The following is a 23,194-nucleotide window of genomic DNA, read 5'->3' on the forward strand; positions in this document are numbered from 1 at the left end:
ATGCGTGGTTACAGACAGGACAATCCAAATCGCATTCCCTGATGACTCGGCAATCCATACTCTTAACCTAATCTACAACAACGAGGGACAACCAAATATCCCAGAGGTCCATCGTGACGGCGTTTATCGTCTGCTCACAAATCAGCGCCACGATTTGGTGCATGTAGCCCCCATAGATTTAACGGAAGCGCCCGAAATACTCAAGGACATAAAAGACGGACAATTTGATCTCGTTGCCACAGCAAAGTCAAAAGATATAGCCCGAAACTCCCTTAAATTTGACGACAGGCGCACTGAAAGTCTAACGCTTTCATCAACCACTGATTTCCCACCGAAACCCGAACTACAACTGCTGCGAATATGGCGGACTGGTGAATTTTATACGTTTAATCACCAGACCGGCCAAGTTAACAAACTACAGGAGAAAAACGCCGGGCGGTTCGGAACGCTCACGAAGGCCGTCGAGAAGTTTCGAGTGCTTCCGGGCATCGAAACGTGGAACTTCAATCTCGACGATACTGCGACGTTTTACAAGAAGTATCTCATACAGGAGGATTTAGAGAGCAGATTAGAGAAACCGAAACCGCTTAAGTTCAGCAAGAATCCTCAGTCGTTTCCGGAGATCCAAGACTCCCGGAAAAAGCTTCATAGAGCCTGGAGCTTCACCTCTGATACCGGGCCGACCAAGGATACATTTGCAGAGCGGGCGCTGCAAGGCAAAGTTCCATTACAGGTTTGCACTAAAAGCAGAACGCTTAAGCTGAAAAAATATGACGCGTTCTGGCACAACAAATTAGAAAAATGGGCATAATGCATGTGCGTAAAGTGTCGTCCCAGATTAGCATGTGCAGTCCGCACAGGCTAATCAGGGGCGACACTTTCCGCCTAAATTGGATTTTTGCTAAGAAGAGACTTCATTTAAACGAAAAATGTCATTACAGCGGAAAGTGTCGTCCCTGATTAGCCTGTGCGGACTGCACAGGCTAAACTGGGACGATACTTTACGAACAAGCATTATGCCTTGCTTTCTCAGAACGCGACTCAGATGAATGCTAGAAAATTGTCGTCCCAGATTAGGCTTAGCAGTCCGCACAGGATTATCAGGGACGTCACTTTGCTCTAGACTGGATATTCGTTTAGACAAGACTTCCTTGAAATGAAACATTTCATAAAAGCGGAAAGTGACGTCCCTGACCAGCTTGGGTGGGCTGCGCAGGCTTATCTGGGACGTCGTATTTCGCTCATTCATGAAGCCCTGTTTTCGCAGAGCGCGGCTCAAATAATTAACTGCACAATATTAATGACGATGTTGACAGTGTATAACATATATATATAATGTAGAAATGATATAGAAGTTTATAAGTCGCTGTGCTGTTACTTTATTCAAATATGCAAAATATTTAGCTATTTTTTTGGTTGCGTAGTTTGTCGCTTTAAGTTCATGATTTATCAAAGGTTTTTCTTTGATTTCAGTGTAGATCGTTGGTTTTTAGCCAATAAACCATGTTTAACCGAAAATTTACCCAGTATGTCTAAATGTCCTCTTTCAGAGAAGTTTAACAGATCGAGGTCAACGCGCGCGTCTCACGCGCTCTAACGTACTACGGCACGAGTTTCACCTTTCGAGAAAACCACTGCCATCTATAGATCATCTTCAAGAAGAGGAAATGGAGAAGGGAAAAGTTTTTAACGCAGACGATGCTTTACAGGTCACTTGATTTTCGGCTTTACTATCAGATTGACCTTTTTCAACATCCGATTTCCAATTTAACTACTACTACTACTACTACTACTACTACTACTACTACTACTACTACTGCTGCTGCTGCTGCTGCTGCTGCTACTACTACTACTACTACACTACTACTGCTACTACTACTACTACTACTACTGCAACTACTACTACTACTACCACTACTTCTGCTGCCACTACCACTGCTACCACTACTACTACTACTACTACTACTACTACTACTACTATTGCTACTACTACTACTACTACTACTACTACTACTACTACTACTACTACTACTACTACCACAACTACTACTACTACTACTACTACTACTACTACTACTACTACTACTACTACTACTACTACTACTACTACTACTACTACTACTACTACTACTACTACTACTACTACTACTACTACTACTACTACTACTACTGCTACTTCTACTAATATTACTTCTTCTACTACTACTACTACTACTACTACTACTACTACTACTACTACTACTACTACTACTACTACTACTACTACTACTACTACTACTACTACTACTACTACTACTACTACTACTATTACTACTACTACTACTACTACTTCTTCTACTGCTACTACTACTACTACTACTACTACTACTACTACTACTACTACTACTACTACTACTACTACTACTTACTACTACTACTATTACTTCTTCTACTACAACAACTACTACTACTACTACTACTACTACTACTACTACTACTACTACTACTACTACTACTGAAACTACTACTACTACTACTTCTGCTACTTCTACTATTACTACTACTACTACTACTACTACTACTACTTCTACTACTACTGCTACTACTACTGATACTACTACTACTACTACTACTACTACTACTACTACTACTACTACTACTACTACTACTACTACTACTACTACTACTACTACTACTACTACTACTACTACTACTACTACTACTACTACTACTACTACTACTACTACTACTATTACTACTACTAATACTACTACTACTACTACTACTTCTTCTACCTCTAATCTACTACTACTACTATTGCTGCTACTTCTACTACTACTTTTACTTCTACTTCTACCACGCTTTCATTTCAATCACTGACATTTACGTACTATTACAGCTGTAGTCGTGATTAATTACTATAAATAAGGTGAAATCTTGTGAAAATTTTGATGCATAATTTGTCTCGTCAAATACTCATAATTAAGTATTAAAGCTTCGATTGTTTTAACGGAAAGATGCCAAATTTGGGTTACTACGTTTTATCTGGAGTGTTAAAAAAGACTCACTGACCGATAGCGTGAATATTTAATACTTGTTTGCCGTTTTCAGTCTGTACGTGGGCGTTAAGATGAAGCGCTAAACTTCATTTCCAATCAGCATAACGTTTGAACAAATGTAATGAAACCGAGGCGATTGAACATAATTATTAGCAACATTCTAGCCGGATTCAACGCCGTTAAGGCGATCTGTTAGCCATCCGTTTTCATCAATGTCATTGTGAGCGCTTTAAGGAGTCCGCGCACGCATTTTCGTCATACATTTTGCAAATGTGCGTTAAACAAAATATTTAAAGCAAGTTGTGCGTCGAAACAACTGTACAAATTAGCACCTATTCGTAGATAATAAACGCCATCGCCGCCTTGGTGTAAATATTTTATGTATTGTATGATATCGCGTTTAATTCCCATTCAAAACTGATGCTTTAAGAGGATTTCATATATGTAGAACGATACAAAATGTAGGCATTCAATTCAAATACTTGTTTCGTAAAAACGAGAAAGTATAATTTGTTTCTTAACATTGCCATGGTCTAGGGTAAAAGTAAATAACACCTCAGAGTAGAAACAACCACTTTCATGTGCGAATATTAAATTGGGCCGTGCTATGCGAAAAGGGGGTTTATTGCATGTGCCTAAAGTGTCGTCCCAGAATAGCCTGTGCAGTCCGCACAGGCTAATCACAGAGGACACTTTCCGCTTTAATGGTATTTTTCGTTTAAAAAAAAGTATTTTCTTAGCACAAATGTAGAGACGGAAAGTGTCGTCCCTGATTAGCCTGTGCGGACTGCACAGGCTAATCCGGGATGATACTTTACGCACATGCAGTAAACCACCTTTTTATAGAGCACGGCCAAATTAAATGTTGTGCGTTAGTTAGTTGGTATGCGTCATAAAGTTGCGCCTTAAATCAAGCGATAACCGATATAAATTATGCATGCGTATATATGAAATTGCGACAGGCGTTTGAATCTGAAATTTTATGTGAATAAGCTTACAAGTATACATGACTTTTATATTGTACATTCAGGAGGACAATCTCAAGTGTCCGGTCTGCAAGAACTATTATGACACACGTGAGCGGAATCCCCACATCCTCCACTGCCTGCACAGTACGTGTCACGCGTGCCTCCAGTCACGTGTGCGCGCCGAGATGATCCAGTGTCCCGTTTGTAGCGAGGTGCACGAGGTCCCCAACAACGACCTGCAAGTACTTCCGGTCGATCATGCGCGGCAGCACCTTGTGAAGTTTTTCAAGGTCTGGTAGATTGATGGATAATATTTTGATTGTGTCGTTTTTATTGTAGTATTATGTTCTATAGATTTACTGTTTCAGCTTATTTTAATTTTATCGCAACTGACGCCCTCGGACTGTTTATTTTACAGGAAGTGCCAATACCGGCCTATACATATCGAACATTTACTATATCGCTACAAGTACGCACGGGCATATTCATGTCCTTGACATATTTGATATAAATATTGTATACACCTGAGCCTCGTTCTGTTAAAAATAGGCTTAATGCATGTGGGTAAAGTGTCATCCCATATGAGCCTGTGCATTCCGAACAGTCTAATCAGGGACGACACTTTCCTCCTACACTTTATTTTATGTTAATGAAAGACTGCCGATATAAATTTGGGACGACACGTGACGCACTAGCAATTTTTTCCAAGACCGATGCTTACTTATAAAACGCTTTCCAGGTCCGCAACCGCACTTCGGAGATCGGCTGCGACAGCTGCGACCCGCGCAACCGGGCGACGCACCGCTGTAAAGAATGTGACGAGTTCTTGTGCGGGGTCTGCACGGAGGCCCATAAGCGCACCAAGGTCACAAAGGCGCACAACGTGCTCAACGTTGATTCGCTCAGGAGGTGGGGCGTAGTGTAGACGTGAACATATGAGTCGCGTTCTGAGAAAATTGGGCTTAATGCATGTGCGTAAAGTGTCGTCCCAAATGAGCCTGTGCAGCCCGCACAGGCTAATCAGGGACGACACTTTCCGCCTAAATTGGATTTTTGCTAAGAAGAGACTTCATTCCAACGAAAAATGTCATAAAAGCGGAAAGTGTCGTCCCTTATTAGCCTGTGTGGACTGCACAGGCTAATCTGGGACGACACTTTACGCACGTGCATTATGCCCAGTTTTCTCAGTATGCGACTCATATTCTTAGCAAAAATCCAGTTTATGCGGAAAGTGTTGTCCTTGAGTACCCTGCACAGGCTGCGGACGGCACAGGGTAATCTGGGACGACACTTTACGCACATTCATGTAAAAAGTGCGCAAATCTAGTTAAGGCGGAAAGTGTCATCCCTGATTTGCCTGTGCGAAATGCACAGGCTTATTTGGGACGATACTTCACGCACATGCATTAATGCCGTTCCTGCTACTTTCCGTTATAACGCGAAGGAAATGGATGCGTTCTTTTTTCCCCCGAAAGTCAAACCGTGGTTTCGCTGAAACCAGCGGTTGCATTATAATTTTAGACGGGCGTAATATTGATAAATTGATTTCTTGGGTGTGATACAGATGAAGTTTTTTATTTAAATGAAAGCAAGTTAACATTTTTTACAAAATGAGTCGTACAAAAGACTGAATCTGTACCAGTTCAACATAAAGTGCACACGTCATATCTTCATGTTGTTATTTTGTTTGCATTACTTTAAGCATGTACGCTCTATGAAAACAGGGCTTAATGCATGTGCGTAAAAGTGTCGACCCAGATTGCACATGCTAATCAGACTGGAAACTTTCCGCCTAGACTAGATTTTCAATTAAAGCGAAAAAAAGTCGTGCCTGATAAGCATGTGCGAACTGCACAGGCTACTTTACGACGACACTTAACGTATATACATGAACCCCGGTTTTATCAGAGCGTTGATGCGAATGACACATCTTTTGTATTGCTTAAATCCATTCAGTTTACAATTACCCTTAAGAAAATGTATGGTTATGGGGGTAATATGTGAACCATGTTACATTTAGCTTTGCTTAAAGTTGTCGCTATTACATGGAAATATGTAAGGCAATATTTAGAATATTTTGATCTAAACACATTTGAGTCGCGTTCTGAGAGAGCTGTGCATAATGCTTATGCGTAAAGTGTCATCCCAGATTAGCCTGTGCAGTCCGCACAGGCTAATCAGGGACGACACTTTCCGCTTTTATGACATGTTTCGTTTAAATGAAGTCTCTCCTTAGAAAAAAATCCAATTTAGGCGGAAAGTGTCGTTCCTGATTATCCTGTGCGGACTGCACAAGCTAATCTGAGATGTCACTTTACGCACATGCATTAAGCCCCGTTTTCTCAGAACGCGGCATCGTCTTCCTCTAGACTGACCCTGGACGAGTTCCATCACAAGCGCACGTGCCCCGTGCCCGACCACGAGGACCAGCACTTCAGCTTCTACTGCTACTCTAAGAACTGCGACCTGCCCATCTGCTCCCTCTGTGCCGTCAACGAACACAACAAGGCGGACGGTCACGACATCCGCAACATCAATGACGTGTATTTGGAAAACAAGCGCGTGGTTGGTATGTGAGAACTATACATAGAACTATAAATCAAGGGCGTACTCAATATGTGATAAGTATATATGGAACTATAGAACAAGCGCGTGATCGCTTGTGAGAACTAGGAATAGATCTTTAGAACAAGCGCGTGGTCGGTTTGTAAGAACTATAAACATACCCGTAGAACAAGTGCGAAGTCGGTATGTAAGATCTATAAATAGAACTATAGAACAAGCGCGTGATCGGTATGTGAGGCCTAAAGATAGAACTATAGAACAAGCGCGGAGTAGGTATGTAAGATCTATAAACATAACTGTAGAAGAAGCGCGTGGTCTGAACTGGAGAACTATAAATATAATTTTGAACACATATTTCGCGTGGTCGGTGAGTCGGCGACTTTCCGCTTTTATGGAATTTTTTTGCTTATACTAAGTCTATTCGAAATGAAAATCCAGTTCAGAGGGAAAGTATCGTCTCTGATTTGCCTGTGCGGACTGCTAATCTTGGACGACACTTTCCGCACATGAATTCATCAACATCAATGACGTGTATCTGAAAAACAAGCATGTGGTCGGTATGTGAGAAGTATACATTTTAGTGTTCTTTTTAGACGGATCTCCGCAACGGTTGAAAATGAAATGAGGATATTGGTTGGTGTCGGTAGATTATCGCTTTTTATTTTATGCTTTCCGGTGGTTTATAGAGAAATATCAGTGAATTAAAAATGATAATTTCACTGTTTCAAATTTCAAATTTCACTGTGAAATTATCGATAATTTCACTGTTTACTGTGAAATGACGTTTTTTTTGACGAAATGACGTCATTATCCCAGCGAAATTCTTTAGTTAAACTCTTTAACAATATTTATCCCATCATCAGACGTGCATGGTCGAAATAAACCACTGTGAAATAAATTTACCTTTATTTCAGCAGTGCTGAAATATAGCTGTCACGCGCGGCGAAGAATGTTCATATTACTCGGAATCAACTATAAAGTAATCAGTTTTAGTAAAATCGAATCAGATTCAACAAAACAAACAATTTGATACCAAGATGTAATATAGTTTTTACACATAATGCAACTCAAAAAGCAAATAAACATTATTTACAAATATTAAGTGCGCGTACTCGTGACGTCATTATTGATACGTCATACGACACAATGCATGTTGTTTCACGCTAAAGATGCAGTTGTTTAGTGTCTTTTTTTCATTATTTCTTAAAAATCGGGGACGTAGAGGTATGATAAACGAAAAACAGGTTGGTTACTGATCTTTTTGTAATGTATTAGGCTCGACACGATTAGAATAATGAAACAATGTTTGCTTAAAATATCTTTGGGATTTTTCGTCTAGTTCGATTTTCCTATTCTATGTTTAAAGAAATAATTTACGACTAAGAAAATTGATGGGATAAATCGATTACAAGGTCGGTGCCGAATAAAGCAAAGTTTATCTTGCTCGGCACGAAAATCTGAACCACTCGCCAAGGCTCGTGGTTCAGATTTTCTAAGCCTCGCAAAATAAACTTTGCTTTATTCGGCACCGACCTAGTAGAGCTATTCTCTATATATAAACGGTGAAAAAAAAAAAAAAAAAAAAAAAAATTTGTTGCATTCGGTGGAATATCGATTTTAATTCACTCGTGATCATATAAAATATATTTTTTCTATCATCACTCGTGAATTAAAATCGATTATCCACCGAATCCAACAAATATCCTCTATTTTATTCACGGGTGATAAGATAAATACTAAGATAAATACTAGTTTGCACGAGTTGAACTGTTTTGCTATTTTTCTCCGTTATTTAAATTATAAAACTAGACAATTCCGCTGAAAAAATAATGTCCTTGCGTCAAAAAATGACAGCATACCCAATTAAAGCAGTAAAGAGCATCGATAATGTTCACTGTTATTCGTCACTGTTTGAATAGATGAAACTAAAAGTGAATTTTAATCACCGTTATTTTCCTTATAATCACAGAAAAACATTAAGTAAATCCATTTTATTGGAATCAAACCCTTCCTTATAAATAGTGTGTTCTGCTTTTAAATTTTAGCATATCTACATATTAATGATCAAAGAAAGGATATTCCAACGCTTTGCATAAATTGAACCATGTATCAATATCCGTAATTTATAAATATCAAGTTACCGTTAACTGTTAGGCATTCGTTGTGTTGGTGAGAACTGAAAAGTGGGTGTTATGTCAAATTTTAAACACATTTTGTAATTTGACTGTTACAATGACCCCACTTCTTTCTTGTCTATTAATGTATTGTTCCATTTAGTTTTCAAAGTAACATTTTTACAAAACAAAATTGTCAGTTAAGACGAACAATCGGTATAAATGCCTCTTCAAATGTAAGTTCAATAGATTGCACTTTTATCCTGCGTACTGGGGAAATACAGCTTCAGACGCTTCAAAGATAATATTTCAGCAAACGTTGCATGATTTTGTTACGCACGAACTACATGTCCCGTGGCTCATAAGCAATGTTCTTCCGTGTTTAATACTGTTGTCGAATATCTTCGTGTACATTTTGTGTAAAGTTACGACTTATTAATACTTATCTGGCTGGACGTTAAACTGAGAGAACCAATTGAATGATAAGACAGTGGTTTACAGTTTAAACATATCAACTTCGCTCTGGAAAAACGAGGTTTAATGCATGTGGGTAAAGTTTCGTCCCATATTAGCCTGTGCAGTTCGCACAGGCTAATCAGGGACGACATTTTCCGCTTAAATCGAATTTTTACTTTTATTAACAGCCGCTTTCGAACGAAAATCCACTTAAAGAGAAAGGAGTAATTCCTGATTAGCATGTGCGGACTGCACAGGCTAATTCAGGGCGACACTTTTCGCATACGCATTAAGCCCAGTTTTCACAGAACGCGGCACATATCTGGACATGAACGTGTTTCAGAGAGCCTTATGATTGACGTAACACACAAGAAAACACTCGCCGATGAGGCCATTCAGAGCATTGAGGATGAAATACAAAATTTATATATCAAGGTACGAAGATTTACTGAATAAATATTCAACATTAATGTATCAAGATTCAAGATGTTATTGACTGTTTCAAAATTTTATAAATTATTATCATCATTTTATATATAATTGCTGAATACTTAACAATACTTTTACTGGGTACTTTTAAGAAGTGTCTGAGCCAACAACGTTCAGTGGAGACAACAACGATTGGCCATTGTAGGCTCGGGTACTACTAAAAAGTACCCAGGGAACTGTTAAGTATACTTCAAAGAACCCGGCGTGCGGCAAATATACTAAAACGTCCCCGGAGTATACGGGGTACTTTTAAAAAGTACTTGAGCCGACAAGGGCGCTAATAAACGTCAACTTATAAATACACAGGAAAGTTCTACAGACGAGGATATCGACCAAGCATTCCTAGCCTGCCAGAAGCAGTTGGAGAAGCGCAAGAACGAACTGAAAGAGAAGCTGGCAGCCACGTCCAAGGCCAAGAAGAAGGGCATGGAGAGTCAGCTAGACAAGCTTATCAGCGAGAAGAACAGTCTAGACCACGCGGCGAAATTCTCCTCGAATGTTTTGGGGTACAGGTAGGTCTTATCAGCGAGAAGAACAGTCTAGACCACGCGGCGAAATTCTCCTCGAATGTTTTGGGGTACAGGTAGGTCTGATCAGCGGGAAGAACAGTCTAGACCACGCGGCGAAATTCTCCTCGAATGTTTTCGGGTACAGGTAGGTCTGATCAGCGAGAAGAACAGTCTAGACCACGCGGCGAAATTCTCCTCGAATGTTTTGGGGTACAGGTAAGTCTGCTTTCTTCTGCCCATTAACCCTATATGCCTAGTGGACTCTCCATCCTTCTAAATAAGATCAATTTATTTCCAAAATTAGGGATGTCTATTATATTTATTTCTATATTTAGACTATTTTCTTACAAAAATTCCTTAAAAACAAACAGCGCAGTCCCTGATGAGACGCCGCATCATGCAGCGTCTCATCTTAGTCTACGCTGTTTGCCAAGGCCTTTTTTCTAGACGCTAGGCATAAATGGGTTAAGTGCATGGCTCCTCTGGAGCATCGACGCGCTGTGATTATACAAGGCTGTCTACGTTTCTTGGATAGATGTAGTACTTGCTGTCTTTGAGAAGATCTAAAATGCGCTTCCATAGTCACGGTCGAACCATTAACCTGCCGGTCGCTAGACGGACAACATATCCTCTACGCCACGGCTGTTTCTAACTTTAGTAGTCGTTAAAATATGTGAATGTAGGTTCGGAAAGATTGACAGCCAAGCATAGATTTATTATTGTATCATTTTTTCATAAGTATCTCGTCTAATGTATTGGGTTAGAAGGAATTTATGGGTTACATATTGTTTATATGTGAGTTCTGTATGAACGAAACTATTGGGTTTTATATAGGGACAGATGTGTAATGTGTTTATGAAAGCTGGAATAGAGGCTTAAACGGGTGTGTTACATTACAGTTTGTTTAGATTAAATGATTTTGTGCAAGTTTTAGCAAAGATAGGTTTAATACGAAAAAGTTTACAAGATTTAAGTCCCTTCTTAATTAAAGAGACCTTTTCACGTTTGGATAAATTGACAAAATTGAAAAAAAATATTTCAATTTGCAATGGTTCTATCCAGGAAACGGACTCGATAGCGTTTCAATAAGCCTTAGGCTTTCGATGCAATCGAGCTATAATATAAAGGTTTAAACTAAATTAAACAGAATTAATACCGTAGACAACTCGCCTTTCAGTTATGCATTCATTAAAACGTATGTGTTATTCTAATATACACCATTACCAGAAGGCCAATGACCCATGTGGACACATTTTAGGACATTCATGATAACAATATTACTATACATAAATACATAATAATGAAGCGAACTTCAATCAGGATTAAGCGTGGTTGCTTCATCTAATAAATATTACACTCATACATAATAATTATGTGACAGCGACGCCACGGAGTTCCTACAGGTGAAGGACGCGCTGTTCGGCCGCCTGGGGGAGCTGAAGGAGCTGGAGGTGGATCAGAGGCCGCACAACAAGGCGGACATCAAGTTCCACAGCCACAAGATGATCGACGCCTTCCAGAAATTCTCCAACAAGATGGGCGAAGTGTGGTCCACCACTGCTTTCATTCCGAACACTAAGGTGCTTAGATTTAAGATTTTCAGATTTTTAAATTTTTAGATTTTTAGATTTTTGGATTTTTTGATTTTTTGATTTTTAGATTTTTAGATTTTTAGATTTTCAGATTTTTAGATTTTTAGATTTTTAGATTTTTAGATTTTTAGATTTTTAGATTTTTAGATTTTTAGATTTTTAGATTTTTAGATTTTTAGATTGTAAATGTTAGATTTTAGTTTTTAGATTTTATTTACAACAAATCCAGAAGGTAACGGCCCATTGAAACTAGGCATAGTACACACAGTCTATGCATAATAGGTATGAGTGAGCAAAAATACAGATAAATAAAAAATAACAGTAGCTGAAAAGAAGTATATTATTAGTAAGTTAATGAAGGCATAAGTTGTATCGATGTATATGTTATATAGTCTGCCATATACTGCACTATGTTTTAGTCTGGAAGAGTCGTTCTGTCTGTTATGTTTGATTTGTCGGTCAGTCTATCCGTCCGTCCGACTTTCATGTTGTCATTTATATTAAATAAGTGTAATATGCATTACTGTGTTGTTTATTACCAACACTCAACACATTTGCATTTTGATTTTGCACTGAAATGCTCAGTTAAGATTGATTCAATACAAACACGTCTCAAGCGATACATAAATGATTTTAAGATTTTGAAAGTCTTTGTAGTAAATGTCGCAATAAAGAATTTGAATTGTGTTCGACACGTTTCGTTTACATAGAGGTCATCCGATCATATTGGCAATGTTTGCTATAGTGGATACTTATGGAAAAGGTTTTTATACTGAATGTTACTTAACCAATTTATGCCTAGCGTCTAGAAAAAGGCCATCGCAAACAGCGTAGACCCAGATGAGACGCTGCATGATGCGGCGTCTCACCAGGCTCTGCGCTGTTTGCTTAAATGAATTTATGTAAGAAATATTCTAAATATAGAAATCAATATAAGTCATCCCTAATTTTGGAAATAAATTGATCAAATTTAGAATGATGGGAGAGTCCACTAGACATAAATGGGTTAAAAATGAAATAAACATATATTTACATTACTTCTAAATATTGAATCATCATAAATCCATTGGAACGCACTTATTATGAAAGCATCGAACCTACGAGGAAAATTGAACATTTCGACGGTTTTGATTTTCTTTATAGATATACTTTACATATACAAATATTAAACTGTGGCATATTTATCTGGGGATATAATTATGATATAATGTGATTAGTTTCGAACATTGTTTTTGGAAACCTGAAATCATATAAATATTAAATGTGCACATTGTACTAAAAGAACTCCCAGTCGAGATTTATATCACGTTTAAATGACAGTCTAATGTTTGTTTCATTATAACCTCATCAGATAAAATTCAATCATTTTTCACGCCTGTGTAACATTTTCTAGCGGATATATTGACATCATCTATCATCAAATTTTGAATTACCAGTATTTATTGTATTACTACAAAGCTTGGATAATCGTCAATATTCGATTAGAGAAATGCGAATAAGTCATTATTACTGTCAGCGTCATGTTAGATGTCTGTGCTAGTAATATGTGATATATTCAAACCCCGCATTACGTACAGCTCGACGTTCTATTTGGCCGTGTGCTGTGAAAATGGGGTTTACAACATGTGTGTAAAGTGTCGTCCCATATTAGCCTGAGAAGTCCGCACAGGCTTATTAGGGACGAAACTTTCCGCTTTTATGATATTTTCTGTTTAAAGAAAGTCTCTTCTTATCAAAAATTTAGTTAAGGCGGAAAGTGTCGTCCATGATTAGCCTTTGGGGACTGCACAGGCTAATCTGGGATGACATTTTCCGCACATGCATTTAATCCTCTTTTCACAGAGCACGGACCATTCTATTGAATATCATATTTTATTTATGCAAAGGTACATAGCTTTTTTTCAAGACTTCTGAATTTTTCGCCAAACATATCAAATTGCTGATTAAGTCTTAAAGGGATCTTTTCACACTTTGGTAAATTGACAAAATTGAAAAAAGTTGTTTTAGATTCGTAAGTTTTCGTTTTAGTTATGATATTTGTGAGGAAACAGTAATACTGAACATTAACCATGCTCTAATATAGCCATTATATGCATTTTTTGACAATTTTTAAACCTAAAAATTATAAAGCGTTGCAACGCGAAACGATTGAATAATTTGGAGAGTTCTGTTTTTGTCGTTAATTTTTGTGAAACTACGAAGATTGCTTATATAAGGTATAAAATACCTCAATAATGTGTACTCGGCGGAATAGCTCAGTAGGCTAAAGCGTTTTTACTTCAGGACTATGGCAGGACTCCAGGGGTCACTGATTCGAAACCTGCTCCGGTCAATGTTCCTTTCATATTTTTAATTTTTTTCTTGATTTTTACTGGAGCTTTTACGATCCAATGTTTACATTTATCAATATAAAGCATTTAATGAATAAGTTAAAAAAAAAATGCCAAAATCTGTGAAAAGGCCCCTTTAATCCAAAAGAAATTGTAGACAAGCAAGTCTTATTATGCATGTACACCAGTCTGTTATACTAACGAATAACGCTTTTTATAAATTATTGTTTTCATGCGTAGACGTGAAGCGTAAACCCAATATTTAACATTCGGTATATTTAATATAACCTTAAAATTATAGCAACGTAATTTTTGTACACTCAATTTACAAACGCAAATTAATTAAACGCTTCTTCAGAAATGTAAAAATTATGACATAATAAAAAGTAATTTCAAAACGCCCTTTGTTTAACATTAGATACAGACGTACGACATCGGACTTGGACGGGAGGAGACAGCCATGATGATCACTCTTCACGACTACGAGAGACGCCCCCTGGCGGAACCCGGGGTTGACATTAAGGTCGAGGTCACCGGCCCCTTGGGCAAGAAGCAGCGGGCCAACGTTGTTGATCTCACCGAGTCGGAGGGCGCATACAAAGTTCTTTTTCAGGTGGATAGCTTTACACTTAAATTATATTTTGGGTAGTAAGTATATTTAAGATATCCGATGCATTATCCGGGCCCGAATTCACCGAACTATTCACCGACTTAAGACTAAGAATAAAGAATATTTGTAACCCTAAAATATCAAGTTATTCCATATATATTGAATGCAACTTTGCCATAACAACTTCTTTTTACATATTTCTTAATTTAGGATATTTTTCACTTACATAGTCACCATTTGGTAGCCTATACATATTCAAAGTCTCAAGAGTTCTTGGATCTGAGCATTGTCTTCACTCTCAAATCTGCGAATAGCTTAGTGAATACGAGCTCTGGAGATATCAGAAAATTGGGTATTTAAGGCAATTTACCAACTTGCTAAACAGTATCGGAAAACACACAAAACAAAACAAAAACAATATTTAAACTGACGTCACCTTATTGGAACGAACGATGCAAAGAATTGAGTGTTAAGTTGACACCAGTTAAAAGTACTTTGAACTTAATGTTAAGCCCAGAATTAATATCTTAAAAGTTACATTACAATATAGGATTTTTTCATATGAGGGCATGGTCCGCATAAAAAACTGAAGTTGAAAATTGTGCACTGACGTTAATCGTCATATTTTTTAGCGTAATTGCTAGTTTGGTGTTCATATATTGTTTCTAATAATCTAACAAATGGTTATTAATGGATATTTAATCTCGTTTTAAAGTGAATTATTCATTTGAACACATACATGTTTGTTTAGTACATGTTTAAACATTCGACTTGACACTATTCTGGTCTGACCCTGTGTTATTAAATGCAATCTTTTCTAAATACTTTGTTAAAGCATATGGAATATATTCATAAAGCCAAGCACATTTTGTATGTATTCGAAATGAAAACCTTGTTTTATAGGGCACAAAACTCGGTGATCATCGCGCAAGCGTGTTTATCTTGGGGCTGCCAGTCATTGACCCCGGAGTCATGTTTAAAGTCAGACGACAGACCGACCTGGAAGCAGATGTTTTGAGTAAGTTGTTTTTATAATCCCAATTTTAAATGATCTGATTGGTCACATATATTTACATGTGCAGTATTGTTAAATCAAATGTTCGTTTTAAGTAGTTTGGTTATAAAATCGTGTTTGGCATTTTACATACAATATGCTACGTCTCGTACTAGTGATACATAATATCAGACACAGATCATTGAGCGTTTACAGAGGGAAACAAAAACAATCAATTTATTAAAAGTCGTTTTATTTCATTTATACCAAGTAATGTTTTTATACGACAAGACGAGTTTTATTTTTTAACGTGTACGTTTGTGCTGCTTGTTTTTTTCAGGGGACTATGAGCCGACAGCCGAAAAAGAGGGTCCTTTGAGCAAGGTCAAGGCCAAGGTGGATTCTGGTACGTCTTGTGCACTTGTTATTTGTGCACTTACAGGTAATTCGTTGCATTTTTGTGACATTTTTATGGATACTGGTCTGTCAGTTAATATTGATTTCTATCTAATACCTCGTTTGGCTCTCGGCTATATGTTATCTCAACGCATATACCATAAACTTATATTTGAGTCGCGTTCTGAGAAAACTGGGCATAATGCATGTGCGTAAAGTGTCGTCCCAGATTAGCCTGTGAAGTCCGCACAGGCTAATCAGGGACGACACTTTCCGCATATATTGGATTTTTGCTGAGAAGAGACTTCATTTAAACGAAAAAATACATAAAAGTGGAGAGTGTCGTCCCTGATTAGCCTGTGCTGACTGCACATGCTGATCTGAGACGACACTTTACGAACATGCATTATGCCTAGTTTTCTCAGAACACGACTCATTTTGGAATCCAGATGCACAATCAATGTGTGATTTGCGCTCGAACGGTCACATATTTGATTCATATTCATTCTGGTTTAACAATATGCGTGTTTATGCGATATTAAGCAAAACAAGTATTATACATTAACATATGAAGTTATTATCAAACGAATTCAAACTATACAATTAATGATATTTGACTGCATTAATGTTTGTTTCTTACTAACATCGAATGCAAAAGCAACTGGTCCCGATTTCTTGAATATTGTACATTCTGTTTAAACAAGATTAGCATAGGCTTAGTTTTTGCTTTACATAGTCCGAAATAATTATTTTAAACAAATGTACATATTTAAATAAAATATTATATGTTTCAGAACCTACAATGCATTGTACAAAGCCACCCACTTCAAAATAATAATACCAATAAAAATGAGTGAATTAATCCACTTATTCTCAAAACAGAACCAACTATTTTTGAGAGAATGTGTCTTGCTGTCATAAATTTGGGACCAAAGCCATTTACGATCTAATGTGTGTGGTATTGGTCGGTCTCAATGTTAAGCTTAAATACTATTTGTGTCTATATGTTAACACAGATCACTTCAAGGCAATGGCGCTGAATAATTCAGTTGTCAACGGTTATCACCAGATCCTCGCCATTTATGTATTATTCCGTTTCATATGACAAGGTGTTGGGAAAACAAAGAAACAGACCCCCTCTGCAAGCGATATTGGATCGACATCTAATGAACAGAATGGTAACAGCGTAGGCGTGTCTGTGGCCCTAGGGTAGCTCGATACTTCTAGTTTCAGTAGACATAGAACATATATTTTTCCTTGGTATAGGTGTGAACCATGCCTTGCGGCAAGCAGTGCCTGGATTTTTTATTTGAATCATGCCACATAATTATGTTTATAAAAAGTACAGGCGTCACGTTATAAAAGAACATAGGAAATTTCATTAAACAACATAGGTATTCATAGACAAACTTTATAGATGCACATCTGTTATACATAGCTTTTTTATTAACACGCGCTATTTTAATTCTTATTTTGTTCATACATACTGGTGGATGTTACACATGTTCAGTCCACTCTGTTGCTTCCTAAAATTGCACAATACACTTGCACTACCATGTTTATCTCATTGTTCAGTACTTAAGCAAACGTTTTCACATGGAATGTTTTAAATATTTGCAACATATTGTCATCGTCTATATCCATGTGCCTTTACTTGATAATATTGTAACTGGCATATCGGTGCGCATTTAAAATGCCTGATGGCCTCGAAACAGTTGTTCAAAATTTAAATGTTTATTATATAAAGCTATGAAAATGTTTCGAGGCAGTTTTTATCTTTTTACTGATCAAAAAGTTTAATTCTGTAAATCTGATTAAAATTATCTGATCACTGCGTAAAGTGTTAATTCTCCGAGGATAACCGAATCTATGTACGCTATTAACATTGATCATGGATAACATTTACCACTTCATTTAAATAAAGTCCATTGTGGTTCCTGAGCACTATAGTGCTTTTCTTTCATCTACACATGCTCTTTTTTTGTCGAAGGTTTTAAACCATTGAAGATTCACGAAGCTGAGACAAAAAAGGACGAATTCATGTTGCCTGGTAACACGTCTGTTTTCTTCTTTACTTGTGCTTCTTGCTTCTTTATTCTGATATCTGTAACTGAAAGATATAATCTATCGAAAGTGCGTGTGTATGCGTGTTTTATTAGCATCGTATTTGATTTATGTCCGTTTTATGTCTTCTCTTTATATATACTCGACTTTTCGGTGTAAATCATCCCCATGCGTTGTTCTCTGGCATATAATTAAAAACTCTCCATGGCAGTTGTATATATTACATGTTTTCTAAGGATTTTTATACTGAAATCTATTTTCAGTATTATAGGCTTTCTCATTCCAAATGTTTAGCATAACACATTCTATGTAAGACTTATATTCCCGATAAAGTCTGTGGTAAAATCTTGATAGCAAACGAACTTTTGTTGTAGTAAAAGTTCAGAAGTTAAAACAGAAAACTACATTTTAAGGCGAGTCATTCTCCCTTCATTTGATCAATCTCAATATATTCTTCAACTAGCAATTACAAAGGAAAGGTTCGTACAGTAGCTATCTGTTTCAGTTATCAATCGTACAGCAGAATCTTCTCAGTGTAATTTACGAGTCTATTAGTTACTCGCACAATAGAGCCTTAAAGCGACACTTATGGAATTTAAACGTGAAATTCTTGATGTTATCATAGACAGTTTACTAAACAGAAGAAAATAAAAATAATTAACGCTTGAAAAAAGTTTTCTCACGTAATTACCCATGTAAAGTTGAAAGGACATTTAATAATTATTACAAATGTGGAAACCCTACGTATTAAGTTAATTAATTATTAATATTCAAATTATCAAATATATAAATCTATATCATTTACTTGTATTATAGTTTCGTAAATGCTAATTACTTTTTCGATATCGTGTGGACATTTTTTTTCATTCTTAATAGAAATGTAAGAACTAGGAGTATTTAAAGAACATCCAATCATTTCATCGTTAAATAGATATATAGTTCACACTAACAGACCGCCAATCTAACGTATGATCATTGAAAATGGTCTCGCATGAGTTTTGTTTTTGTGCATAATTTATCTCCAAAATAGTACCATAATCACAAGAAATATCATGTTACTTACCTAATAAATGGATGGGAAACGAAGATTTAGTACGCTAGTAGGGTCTTTCCAAACTTATTTTATACATTAAACTATTTTATTGATATTTGTTTTAACCAATATTGTCATCCTGGAATTAAAACAAAACTGCTGTTGTTTTTATATGAAGGCCTGAAGTACGATGATGACGATGATGACGGTACAGGTGAAGGGAAAGCTGCTGAAAAGAACAGGACCCGCTCCTATAGAGTGTTCGGAGATATTATTTGTAAGAAACACCATGTTTCCTCTCGAAACGTAGACTCATACACGTTTATACATTGATATTATACGTAAAAATTAGTGATAGCGAAAGTATAGTACTAGTATTCTTAAAACATCACTGGATTTACTTAAGATATTTTACTGTAGATAAGTTAATATTTTATAACTCATGTAACTCATATACAGGACTATATAAGAACAGAACACATTTAATTACAACTGGAATCAAAACGTTTGTTAAAAAACACAACATACTTAAACAAACACACCATAGGTTTAAACATTTGCCCTCTTTTGTTATGCATTGGCCAGGGAAAATAGATTATATAAATGACATATATATGGACATGTTTGCTCCCAGGTCCAGATTTCATGTTAGACGCCGCCAGTTGCCACCCGCAGAACATGGTGACCGCTGACAGCCGGACGCTCAAAAACGTCCGAGGCAGAACGGCCAATCTCGGGACGGCCCTGAAGAACTACCGGGGAGCCATCGGCACTCGAGCCTTCAGCCAATCGGGCCGGTTCTACTTCGAGGTGGTTGTGTACTTTTTTATCAAGCGGCAGCTGCGCAATGATCTCATCTTCGAGGTCGCCATTGCTCGCAAGTCGGAGATTGACAAGAATTACACCGTGGATGGGTCACCGTACGCATATACCGTTTGCGCCCGAAGGTATTTTTAGTTACAATTTCCTTCATGGCAATAAGTCTGCGTCAGTTATAAATTAATTGAACAAAATTTTAACGTAAGCTATGCATGCATAGATGAGGGTTTTTAGTTTTTTTTTGTATGAATTATATTAACCCACTTATGCCTAGCGTCTAGAAAAAAAGGCCCTCGCAAACAGCATAGACCCATAATAATGCGGCGTCTCATCAGGGTCTCCACTGTTTGCTTAAAGAAATTTCTGTAAGAAATATTCTAAATATAGAAATAAATATACTAGACATCGCTAATTTTGGAAATAACTTGATCCAATTAAGAAGGATGGGAGATTCCACTAGTCATAAATGGGTTAAATTAAAGTGTATTGTCTGTTTACATTTTGAATACAGTTGCAATCAATTTGTTTACTCATGAGAAGGTAATCTGTTATCTATCATTTTCCAGATATAGAAATATATTGTTTACTAACAGTTCTTTATTTCATGAATGTGTGTATGTGTTCATATTCGGTATATGTTCATACTGTGTATATTTGATTTAGTTATTGTGGCAATTAGGTTTATTTGTCCTGCTTTTAAACAAAACTGAAATTCAAGTTCAAATTGAAATGCCTAGTAATATATCTACAGACCGTGCTCTGTGAAAAGGGAGTTTAATGCATGTGCGTAAACTGTCGTCCCATATTAGCCTTTGCAGTCCGTACAGGCTAATCTGGGACGACACTTTCCGCCTTAACTGGATTTTTTCTAAGAGACTTTCTTAAAACGGGAAATATCAGAATAGCGGACAGTGTCCCTGATTAGCCTGTGCGGACTACACACGCTAACATGGGACGATACTTTATGCACATTCATTAAACAACCTTTTCACATATTAAGGTCCAAATATATAAATAATTTTGTTGTCTGTAGATGCCCACTCTGTCGCACGGTTTGCATCATGACGTTCCATAACGGCGTTCGCCTGTACCATCTTCCTTTGACCGAGAACTCCCCACCCGGCACAACATTGCGGACCACCATTGGCTTTCTAGTGGACATCAAGCAGAAACAATGGTTCATCGTGGATGCCAAGAACCGGCGACTGTTCTACCGCTTCAAGAACATTGACACCTCAAAACCACTCTGGCCCGTGTTCGGGGCATACAGCACGGAGTATGTTAGCGTATCTTTGGCCCTGAAAACCGGCAAAGACGTACAGGCTGTGCCCGATATACCGTCCGATGTGTAACGATGTCGTACGATTTGTTACGATGCCGTTCGATGTGTAACGATGTGTAACGATGTAGTGCCGATTTGTAACGATGTAGTCCCAATGTGTAACGATGTAGCGCCGATGAGTTACGATGCAGTGGTGTTTATAATTATTTAGTTTAAAGCGCGGACTACTTGTACACCTAATCACAAGACAAATATTCAAATTCAAACAGAATAGATCGTGTAAGAATTAATAAAACTAAATAAATGCATCTGGTTTTTTTAATTAAAAAGGATCACTGCTTTTGGTACAAAGTAAAGATATATAACTTCAAATGTTAACTGCCGTATATTCGCACCTTAAACATTTATATTTATAATCAAAAGTTTGGTAATAACAGCATTTTTATATATAAAAGTGCGTTTTTTTAATCGACACGTTTTTACACACACATTGTTTTATTGCCTGCTTGTTTGCTTTTAATTGATGCTTATCATAAGGACTTAACAGTTTTACATATTGTATCGTTTTGATTTACATATTTGTATTGTAAGGAAACCGGCTTTAACTTGTTTTTATTTCTCAATATCTACCAGTGCAGTTTTTCCATTTGTATAATGCGTGCTTAGTATAATATGTCCCATGGTATTTGCTGTGAATTTGTAGACAAATATGTTATTGGTTTGCTGTTCTTGCGTTTATTTGTGTATTCTCCTTTTTCGTTGTTTTTGTCGTACTAAATGTTTTGCAGATGATACATAGCCAATATAACACGTTATCAATTGATTGATTTGAAAATAAAGATACATGTCTCTTATGTTAAATACCGGTAAGAGTAGTTTTGCGTTTGATGAAAGTAAACATTTCAATGTATGTTAAAATTTCTTATGATACTGTTTATTCAGTTATTAAACACCCACATAAGAACTGCGCATTTTTTCCGAATGGGATTATAGCCTCAAATAGATACAAGTTACCTCTCGGCTTGAAGTCTTATACACTTTTTTAATGTGTTAAACTTCTCGAATGGTGATTTGCAAGCTTTGAACAATTTAAAAAAAACAACAACTTCGAATGTGTCCTGCGTTTGGTGGACAAACGCTGCGTAATTTGTTCAATTACAATTGATATTTCAACATAACCGTTCAGACTTATGTGTCTTTAGTAGAATTGTTATTTAATTCCTTTATAAACACATATTATGTCTTGTTGAATTTGTTGAAACAAAATCATAAAATAAGATTTGTCAATATCAATTGGTAACAGAATCCATTACTTCTTTTTATACATAGGCGGCTCCAGGGGGTGGGGGGTGGCGGACGCGACGTACGCCCCCCCCCCACCCCCTAAAATCGCCAAAGTAAAGTCAATTCATTTGATGTTTCACACTTAACTAGATCTAAATCACCTATTAAAACTTGTCAAAGCCTTCAAAATCACTAAAATCTTGGAGCCCCCTGGACCCCAAAAACTATAAACTATGTACTTTTTGGCATTATACGAAGGTACTTTGATGAAAGTATATAAGGCTGACATGCTCAAGAAGTGGTTGTCAAAGCCTTCAAAATCATTAAAATCGTCAAGCTTCCAGGGGGCGTCGCCCCCTGGACCCCCTAAACGATAAATTATGCACTTTTTTTGGCATTATAAGAAGGTACTTTGATGAAAGTATATAAGGCGTGAGGCGTGACATGCTCGAAAAGTGGTTGTCAAAGCCTCCAAAATTACTAAAATCGTGGAGCTTACGGGGGGCTTCGCCCCCTGGACCCCCAGCAAATCGTTCAATATCCCGCCCCCCCCCCCCCCCTAACCAGAAATCCTGTATCCGCCCCTGCTATATGTTACACATGCAGATAAGCTGAAGTGAATAGTTGTTCTATAAAATAGAAGACATTACA

General features: G+C 37.1%; 1 protein-coding gene across 1 annotated transcript; it reads left to right on the forward strand.

The window, feature by feature from the left end:
• The first annotated feature begins 635 nt into the window (after positions 1-635).
• LOC127835261 (E3 ubiquitin-protein ligase TRIM33-like) lies at positions 636-21,573 on the forward strand. The gene is made up of 16 exons (XM_052361598.1): positions 636-733; positions 1,551-1,709; positions 4,069-4,296; positions 4,746-4,915; positions 6,376-6,575; positions 9,485-9,576; positions 9,937-10,142; positions 11,521-11,719; positions 14,480-14,674; positions 15,575-15,689; positions 16,006-16,071; positions 17,171-17,239; positions 18,052-18,111; positions 19,337-19,435; positions 19,793-20,105; positions 21,011-21,573. Exons 2-16 carry the CDS (start codon positions 1,668-1,670, stop codon positions 21,327-21,329), a joined length of 2,373 nt encoding a protein of 790 aa, XP_052217558.1. The 5' UTR covers positions 636-733; positions 1,551-1,667; the 3' UTR covers positions 21,330-21,573.
• Positions 21,574-23,194: the final 1,621 nt, after the last annotated feature.

The sequence above is a fragment of the Dreissena polymorpha genome, chromosome 6, assembly GCF_020536995.1.
Source record: "Dreissena polymorpha isolate Duluth1 chromosome 6, UMN_Dpol_1.0, whole genome shotgun sequence".
NCBI classification, from domain to species: Eukaryota; Metazoa; Mollusca; class Bivalvia; order Myida; family Dreissenidae; genus Dreissena; species Dreissena polymorpha.

Coding starts and splice junctions, on each gene's coding strand:
- LOC127835261 (XM_052361598.1), top strand. CDS start 1,668: ATGGAGAAGGGAAAAGTTTTTAACGCAGACGATGCTTTACAG. Junction 4,297..4,745: donor ACCTTGTGAAGTTTTTCAAG/GTCTGGTAGATT, acceptor AACGCTTTCCAG/GTCCGCAACCGCACTTCGGA. Junction 14,675..15,574: donor CATACAAAGTTCTTTTTCAG/GTGGATAGCTTT, acceptor CTTGTTTTATAG/GGCACAAAACTCGGTGATCA.